The sequence below is a fragment of the Pteropus vampyrus genome, unplaced genomic scaffold (genome assembly GCF_000151845.1).
Source record: "Pteropus vampyrus isolate Shadow unplaced genomic scaffold, Pvam_2.0 Scaffold212, whole genome shotgun sequence".
Classification (NCBI taxonomy): domain Eukaryota; kingdom Metazoa; phylum Chordata; class Mammalia; order Chiroptera; family Pteropodidae; genus Pteropus; species Pteropus vampyrus.
Window position 1 is genome coordinate 752,266 of NW_011888993.1, and position 9,341 is coordinate 761,606.

At 53.9% G+C, this 9,341-nt stretch overlaps 1 protein-coding gene and 1 pseudogene across 1 annotated transcript; one reads left to right on the forward strand and one right to left on the reverse strand.

Annotated features, from left to right (window-relative positions):
• Positions 1–6: 6 nt before the first annotated feature.
• On the forward strand, positions 7–8,926 carry LOC105300465 (KRAB domain-containing protein 4-like). Its single transcript, XM_023538083.1, has 4 exons — positions 7–68; positions 4,244–4,326; positions 7,325–7,620; positions 8,809–8,926. Exons 2-4 carry the CDS (start codon positions 4,285–4,287, stop codon positions 8,831–8,833), a joined length of 363 nt encoding a protein of 120 aa, XP_023393851.1. The 5' UTR covers positions 7–68; positions 4,244–4,284; the 3' UTR covers positions 8,834–8,926.
• LOC111747145 lies at positions 6,350–6,468 on the reverse strand (annotated as a pseudogene).
• Positions 8,927–9,341: the final 415 nt, after the last annotated feature.

Genomic DNA, 9,341 nt, shown 5'->3' on the forward strand with positions numbered 1-9,341 from the left:
CTCTGAGTGCCACCTGCGCCCAACCTGGGGCCGCAGCGCCGGGACACCCGCGTCCGGGCCGCGCAGCCGTAAGTGGTCGGCGGCGGTTCGGACCTCGAGTCTGGCCCCGGGGCGGGAGGGGTGGCCTTGGGTGCTCTGCTTGGCGTTTGCGCCACCTGTCATTCTGCAGGCGACAGAGGAACGTCAGGCCGGGCAGCTTGCCCACGGCCACCCAGCACTGAGAAAAAGCCCCCGAGCGACAGACCCGAGTGGTAAACGCTGTTGCGACGTGAACCACGCTCCCGGAGGCCGGACGTTAAAGGGAACTGGGGGGAAGCCCTTCGCTGTAAAGCAGAGTGGACGGGGGGGACGCCTAGACTCTCTCGGCCCCTTGGGCGATCCTGCCCCCCAGAAAAGCCTGGGCGGTGTCTGGGCACATCTGTGGTCCTCACGACTGGGGGGCGCCTGGACAGGGCCAGGGATGCTACTCAACACCTCACTGTGTCCAGGACTGTCCCCACAGAGGACGACCGGGCCCTGGTGTCCCCAGTGCCACAGGGACCCTGCCTTAGGCCTTGGCATTGATTCTGGTGAGATTCACGGCCCACTCCGTTTATGACAGACTCAGGAAGCAGCTGGCCGTCGCCAGCTCACCGACCCTCCCCTTCCCCGCAGGGCGTGCTCATCAGTCCTTTCTTGTGGAGAAAGGACGAGTTTCGGTGGTTTGAACATTGAAAGGGAAGATCGTGAGCCAGATGCCACAGGCCTGCCTGGAAGAGGGGTGCTGAGGGGGCCGTTGACATCAGTCACTAGGGAGGAGGGTCCCATGAAGTCCAGGCAGGGGGGGCAGTTGGTCTGGAAATGGTGGGAAGGGGCTGGAGGGCTTGGACCCATTGACAGAGTTGCATTTAAAGCCCCAAGAGCAAAGAGGGAGTCCTACGCAGTGTGGGGGGCAGGGTGGTACCCCCACCCCCCAGCTTCAGAGATCCCAGTGTGAAGCCCCTAGACAGCAGGCTAGGGCAAGGAGCCGCCTTTGGTGTTTCTATGGCTTCCTGGGGCGGCCACTTATCCTTTCATATTCGAAGGCCAGGAATCGGTGATCCAGGGCTGGTCCCTCTAGGCGTCTGTCCTTGGCATGTAGATGGCCACTTTCTCCCCGCGTCCTCACGTGGTGTCCCTCTGTGCATGTCTGTGTCCTTATGTCTGCTTGTAAGTACACCAGTTGTGTCAGATTAGGTCCCATGTTACCTCAATGACTTCTTTAAAGATCCCCTCTCCAAACAGCCACATTCGGAGGTCTTGGGGCTCAGGGCGTCAACACGTGCATTAGGGGGACATGGTTTAGCCTATCATGGCAGAAATACTATATATCTACTTCTGTGCTGTGTATACGTCGGCCCTTTATACAGAAAAAGAAGAAGTTATTTTTCCCTCTTGCCCACTCTCCAAGAATCCATTCGCAGCACCTTAGGGGTGTCGGCACCCCATTGTGAATGCATCTTCAAATGTTAATTAAAAAAAATTTCCATCCCTTCCCCTTGGGCACCCATCAGCTTGTTCTCTGTATCGATGTATCTGTTTCTGTTTTGTTTATTCCTTTGGGTTTTTTGTAGATTCCACGTATAAGTGAAATCATACGGCATTTGTCTTTATCTGCCTTATTGCACTGAGCACAATACTGTCTAGGTTTATCAGTGTCGCACATGGCAAGATGCCATTCTTGTTACGGTGATAGTCCACTGTGTATATGTACCCCTTCTTTATCCAGTTGTCTATTCACGGGCACCCAGGTCGCTTCCATATCTCGGTGGTTACTAGTGACGCTGCAGTGCACACAGGGGTGCATATGTCTTTTCGAATTAGTGTTTTTGGATCTCTTTGGCTAAATACTGGATCATATGGTAGTTCCGTTTTTAATTTTACGAGGCACCTCCAGACTGTTTTTCGTAGTGGCCGCAGCCATTCTCAGTCCCGCCAGCAGCTCATGAAGGCCCCCTTTTTTCATCTCTGCCAGCACTTGTCGTTTGTTGATGTACTGACGACGGCTGTTCCGACAGGTGTGAGGTGAGATCTCACTGTGGTTTTGATTTGCGTTTCTCTGGTGTTTAGCGATGCTGAGCATCTTTTTTATAAGTCTATTGGCCATCTGTTAGGTCTTCACATTTCCCAATGTTAATATCGTGGAACATTCATCAAAACGAAGACATTAACTGGAATGGTAGTTACCAGGGGAGCGGAGGGTGGGGAGCTGTCAATCAACAGGCGTGATGTGTCAGTCAAGAGAGATGAGTAAGCCCTGGAGACCCGCTGGCCAGCATCACACCACAGCCAGCAGTAATGACCCGGCCACTTACTTAACAGCTTGCTGTGAGGGCAGATCTCACCGTGCGAGTTCTAACCACGAGATAAAACCAAAAACCAGAAGAACAACTATGACATTAACATGGGTCCCGTGGCATTAGCCAGACTACGAATTTTATTCAGATTTTACCAGGCTTTCCGTTCACGTCCTCTTTCTGGTCAAGGACCCCATCTGGGGTCCAGGTGACATTCAGTCATCCCTTGTCCTCGGCCCCTCCCCCAGGAGGGTTTCTCTGTCTTCATGGCAGTCGGGGATTTTGTAGAATGCCCCTCCGGTTGACTCTGACGTCTTCTTAGGGTTACCCCGGGGTTCTAGGTTCCGGAGAAGAAGCCCCAGAGGTGAGGCGTGGTCCTCGTGTCGTACCAGGGGACACCTGCTGCCCTCACAGCGTCGCTGGTGAAGGCGGGACCCGCCGGGAGTCCCCGCTCGCAGTCTCTCTCTCCCCTTCTCTGCGGGTTGACAGGAAGCCAGTCGCCGTCAGCCCTCGCCAAAGGGGAGGGGGCTTAAGTCAGCTGCCCCGAGGAAGGCGCGGCGAAGGATTTCCTGACGACACATGTTCTTACCACAACAGTCGTTAGTAAATATTTTGAGGGCGTAACTGCAGCTCTGCAGATGGCCGGCGTCTTGCAGTCCGCGGGTCTTCTGTGGGAATTCCCGCTGCTGGGGCGTGCCCATGGCCACGTCTGCTTCCGAGGAGGTGACCTTGGAAGGGCTCACCCATGAATACAGGTCACGACCGTGAGGCGTCCAGTACACGACCCCGGCTCATTACCCGGAGTCTGCGTGAGGGTTTGCCGTTGACAAGAGACTTCACCGCGAGGAGGAAGCAGGGCCACCTCGGGCTTCTATCCGAAAACCAGAAGCGACAGCCATCATTGGTGGAAACAGGCGGGAGCTCTTGTCACAGGATGAGAAAGCTGAGCGTGAGTCTAGGCCCAGCTCCGAGCACAGCGGGGACTTAAGGCAGAGGAACAGGTGGGGTCAGTGGATGGCCCATCGCTAAGAGGAACCATTAGGGACATTCTGGCTACAGCAGCTAACAGGATCCGTGCTGTGGCAGGCCGGTGACCGCCATCGCCTGGGGGAGGGAGGGTGGCGCGGCCAGTGTGCGTGGGGGCTCTCCCTAAAGTGACCGGTGTGTGGGGGGCTCTCCCTAAAGTGACGTAGCAAGTTCTTGCTAAAACTAGATGCAGAGACGACCTCGGAAGCCCAAAGGCTGAGCCCCGCTTGCTTCGGGGGCTCAGAGGCGCCTGACCAACACTGGGCCAGGGAGAGAAAGCGCCCTGCCACCCAGCAGGGGACGGAAGGACGTCCTGGGGCTGCGTGGGAGCCGAGGACCCCTCACGGGTTTCAGGGCCTCACACTCCGGCCGTCATTGGCAGGCCTGTCTGCGTCCTTCCTGCTGCAGCCCAGAGGCCGGTCCCCGAGCCGTAGGAGACGTGCAGGGGACGGGGCACCCGCGGGGTCAGGACGGAACCTTCCAGAATGTGGGTCCAGGGGTCATACTGGGTCGAATGGTGTCCCCCCCAGCAAGTTCACAGAACGTGACTGCTCAGTTGACCTTTGAACAGCGCGGGTTCGAACTGCGCTTGTTGCTCATACAGGGTTTTTGGAAAATCGTGCAGTACTGCACGTGTATTTTCCTCGTGATTTTCTCAATAACGTTTTCTTCCCTCCGGCTTACTTTGCAGTGTGTAACCCACATAACGCACGAAATATGTGCTCATGCACCGTTACGTGCTCGGCGTGGCCTCCGGCCCGACAGCGGGCTGCTCGTTGAATTTCTGGGGACTCAGAAGTTACGCGCGGATTTCGACCGCACGGAGGGCGGCGCGGGTTCTGGGGCCCGGGGACAGGCGTGGGTCCGGTCCCCACCGTGACCGCGCCTTTCTCCCCGCGCAGCTCTGCCCTCCCAGGAGCCTGCATTTTCTGGAAAGGAGAGCATGGCTGCCAGCCGCCCGCTGCCCTGGGCCCCGGTGCGTCAGGTGAGTTGGCCATGCTCCTGCCCGCGAGGCGTCCGCTGCCTTGGAGGGAACCCGCAGAAACGCGGTCCCTGATGGGGAAGTGGATCCCTCGCTGTGTGGGAGACGGAGGGGGACTCCCCATGGGCGTCATGCTGCTCGGACTGTGCGCCAGAGCCAGCAGCCCTTCCCCACGGCGGGGCTGCCTCGCAGGGCTGGGGTGTCTCTGCGGCCGAGGTCTGGCGCCTTCCCCACGGGGCGGGGGGCGCCCAGGAAAGCACCACCCTCTTAAGAGTTTTTTTAAAATTGTGATAAAATGCACACGAAATTCACCATCCTAACCACTGTTAAGTGTCCAGCTTAGTGGCCTTAGGCACACTCACATGTCATCCAGCCGTCCCCACCGTCCACCTCCAGGATGATCTCATCGTCCCAGACTGACACTCTGTCCCCGTTACACACTTACTCCCCTCCCTTCCCCCAGGCCCTGGCCCACCATCTACTCTTTGTCTCTAAATCTGACTCCTGAATCTGGGGGCTTCCCGTGAGTGGGGTCACACAGGACTTGACCTATCACGTCTGGCTTATGTCACTGTTTATCACGTCGTAGCAGGTGTCAGGATGTCTGTCCTTTTGAAGGCTGGATAAGCCTTTTGAAGGCTGGGGACAGCTGTGTTTAACAGTGGAAGTGCCTTACTGCGGTGTGTCTGTCAGGAGGAGGGGGAGGGGAGCAGCATCTGTCAGTTGGGAAAGCAGATCTGTCAGGCGGTGGATACAGCCCAGGGACGCAACCGATCTCTGCACCAGAAGCCCAGAGCTGACCAACAGTTGGGTTCCCTTGATCCCCTCCGGAACAAGCCCTTCCCGGTGGACATCTGTCAGTGACCCAGACAGCTCAGCTGTCATCCCTGACTTTGTCATAGTTGGGGTCACCCAGAGAGGTGTCTTAGATCTGCACTGTCTCCCAGCCTAAAGTCCCGGTCCCCCCATACCCGCTGTCGGGCCAGCCAGGCCGTGAGGCCCTGGATTTAGGATCCCAAACAGCCCGCGGCTGGTCCAGCATCCGCGTGGACCCTCTGACACAGGCACAGGGAGCCCCCGCCTCTCTGTGTCACACAGCTGAGTTCACGGGAGCCCATTCGCAGCTCAGATCTGTCTCTCAAACTTCAAACGCATTTCTCCTCTGGAGATTCTTAGTGTTGTTGTCTGAGGCCCCAATAGGTATGAACTATAGTAAAAATTGTGAGTGATGGACACTCGTGTTGTTTTAATATGTAGAGAGTTTGCGTTTTAACCTGTCCGCTGGGCCACAAAGAGCAAAGAAACCGTGTCCCACTAACACTTTTTTTCCCCACATGGGATGATCTCACTATTAGGAAATAATACATGTTCTCGTTGTTACAAGGGTTATATTATAAACGTAATAATATAAACATCGTTATATTTAATCAATATAAACCCTTCTATTTCATAGTAATCGTTATTATCCATCCTGTGTAATAGCCGCAAAATACAAAACCATTAAAAGATTTTTCCTTTTTATTTGCTTTCATATGTACTCAAAGCCTTGCAGTGAGTGCGCTCAGCCATTACAGGGCCAATGTGGGGCCTGGGAAGAAACCAGCTGCAGGGCGAGGCGAAGCCTGAGGCTGCAGAGGCTGCCTGGAGAATAGGCTGCTTTTTTTCTGCTCTATCAAATGCACTGCCACCCTGGGAACGAACTTAACCTTTTTTCCTCCTGCGGCGGGGGACAAACAACAGAACTGTTGGATATTTCTGGTCCACTTCAAGGCCCACCTGTGGGAACGTTTGAGCCCTTTCTTCTCCCAGCTGGAAGCACTGTGCTTTTATTTTATTTTGTTTTATTTTATTTTATTTTATTTTATTTTATTTTATTTTATTTTATTATTTTATTTTATTTTATTTTATTATCTCATTTATTATTTTATTTATTTATTTTTGGGGCGGGGGGTGAGGCAACCCTTGGTTGACCTTGCAGATTGCACAGACCTTGTCAGCTTACAAGCCCTTATTTTTTTATTTTTCACGCCTACAGCACCTGGTCTTCCTAGATGGTCTCCCATCCAAGTACTAACCAGGCCCGACCCTGCTTAGCTTCCGAGATCAGGCCGGATCGGGCTTGTTCAGGGTGGCATGGCCGTGGACTTGTGCTTTTTTTTTAATGGCCAAGACCAGCCAGGGGTTCCGGCACTCCCACTTTGCTGGAGTTGGGTCTCTCATTTTCAGATCCCATTGGTAACTCGTCCCGCTCACCACAGGCAGCAGCCCAGATGCTGGTTTTGACCACGGGTGCCACGGGAGCCAGCCAGACCAAACGCTGGTCACAACGCACCCCTTTGTCCCTCCTTTTCCCGAACAGTGCTCAGGCCATATTCCGCGAGGCAGGGTCGCAAAGCCCACTTCTTGCTCTACCTGTGCCTTGTAATGGGCAGCTCCAGATCGTGGCTGCAAAGAGCGCCCGTCTCCAGCATTGTGGGTGAGGGTGTCTCTGGTCGCACAGGGTTGCCAGGTGTCTGCCTTCGCGAACAGCAGACGCCTGACCGACACGAATCGTTCCTACCCTGTGAGGTCGAAGCGGTTCTGCGCATCCCTGTGCATCACACAGGCGAGGAGTCCGTGCCCTGGGAAGGTCACAAAAGCGCCTGCCGCCCCCAACCGAGAGTGACATGGCCACGGGTCTGCACGCTCTTAGAATAAGCAGGGCATGGGCCTCGAGGAGGACTGTCATGTTCACAGGCTTAGAAGTGAGAATCACCAGTTTGATAACAAATGGGCGGACGACTTCCCATCGGACCTGTGTGCTGTGCGAACAGCGGGCCCAGGGTCTGTGTGTACCTGTGACGGGAAGCCACAGACAAGGACCCGTAAGGTGCCAGCAGAGTCCGACTTCCAGGCTTTGCCCCCGGCTCCATGTGACTCCCCGGTGCCACCATCCTTATCCACCTCTATGGACGTGGGTGGGGGGTGACCTTTCTTGAGCAGAACCGATGTGATCTTTTAGGAGTCGGTGACCTTCCAGGATGTGGCCGTGGGCTTCTCCCCGGAGGAGTGGGCTTTGCTGGATCATTCTCAGAGGAGGCTCTACCGAGAGGTGATGCTGGAGACCCGCCGGAACCTGGCCTCCGTGGGTAAGGCCTGCGTCACTTGCTCACACTTATTTAGCATCTCCTGTGTGCCAAGAGCTATGCCAGGAAGTGGGAGTTTCTTGGTGGACAAGGAAGCCACAGTTCTGCCCACGTGGGGTTCCCAGTCTGCTGGTTTCTCCAATACAACGAAGAAGCTGATTTCTTCGGTACAGTAAGTCCTCACTTAACATCATCGATAGGTTCTCGAACTATGGGAAAACGACACACAGCAAAACCTGTCTCATCACAGGCTGATGGATAGAAACAAGAGTTAAGTTCCTGCAGCATGTCCTCAACGTCATAACGGAAAGACGTTGGACGAAATGGCGTCCGCGAGGACCTGCCGTTTGAGAGAACGGAAGCCGCTGCTAACGTACATGTCTTAGCTTAGGCGTAGGGAACGTCTCTGATTCCTCTTGGGTACAGAGTCAGGCGTTTGTACTTCTCCTGCCCAGGCAAACAGCTAAATTTAGTATATTGTGTGTGCGTGGCACAAAATATACAACATAAAATTTGCCTGAACCATTTTTAAGTGCACAGTTCGGTGGCCTTCCGTACGTTCACATTGTCATGCAACCATTCCCACCAGAACTTTCCATTTCCAGAACTTTCTCATTTTCCCAAACTGGAACTCTGTCCCCATGAAACAGTCACTCCCCTCCCTCACCCCAGCCCCTGTCACCACCGTCTACTTCCTGTTTCTATGACTCTGACTCCTCCGGGGCCCTCTTATGAGTGGAATCACACAGTATTTGTCCTTTCATGTCTGACTCATGACACTGAGCATGCTCGACTGCCATGCGCTAGCAGTGCCAGAATGTCCTTTCTATGGCTGAATGACATTCCTTCATGTGGGACCTCATCATGTTCTTCTAGCCATCTGTTGATGGGCGCTTGGGTCGCTTCTACCTTTTGAAGCCCATGAGCCCTGCAGCTGTGGACACAGTGTGCAAACATCTCTTCCAGTCCCTGCTTTTGATCCTTTTGGGTCTATACCCGGGAGCGGAATTGCTGAGTCATATAGCGACTCTCTAGCTTTTTGAGGAAACTCCAGACTATTTTCCACAGAAGCTGCCCCATCTCACGTTCCCACCGGCAAATTACGAGGGTTCCAATTTCTCCACATCCTTTCCAATACTTATTTTCCATATTTTTTTTTCTCGTTTAAAAAGTCGTAGCCATCCTCCTAGGTGTGAGATGGTGTCTCATTGTGCTTTTCCCTCGTGACTAGTGATGGTGCACATCTTTTCATGAGCATGTTGGCCACTCATTTGTTTTCTTTGGGGAAACGTAAGATCCACCAATTTTTAATTAGGAAAATAAAATCTTTAGCTTGGTCGGTGTGCTCTTGTCCTTTCAGAAGCTTCGAAGGACCAACGTCCTGATACAGTTATCGAGGATGGTACATCTTCTCCAGCACAAAGCTCTCGAGACAGCAGCCTTTCCCTGTGGACAGGGTGTTCACTCTTTCAGCCAGCGGTGTCTTTCCACCTGGAGCAGGGAGCAGCCATGATGATGAGAGCGAAAGGAATTCCCCAAGCCTCCTGTCCAGGTGAGAACCAGGCAGATGTGAGCCATTGGCGTGGGGCAGCATCTTGGGGACAAAGTCAAAGATCTCTCCACAGAGGCCCTAATCGTATAAGGAGCAGGCCCAGGTCCTTGGTGGCACCTTCTCGGATGCCTTCAGTTCATCCTCCGGCAGCCTTCTCCTACCTGTCTTTGGGTGCAGAGAAGAGGGATGCTTCCCATATCCTTCTTGAAGCCATTGTACCTGTGTTTCTCGTTATATCTTTTCTCCCTTCTTTCTTGATAATTCTCTCTCTGCCATTCTTATTCTTCCTTCTTCAAAGAGCAGTTCCTTCTACATTTACATTTCTCTGTTTTTCTTCATCG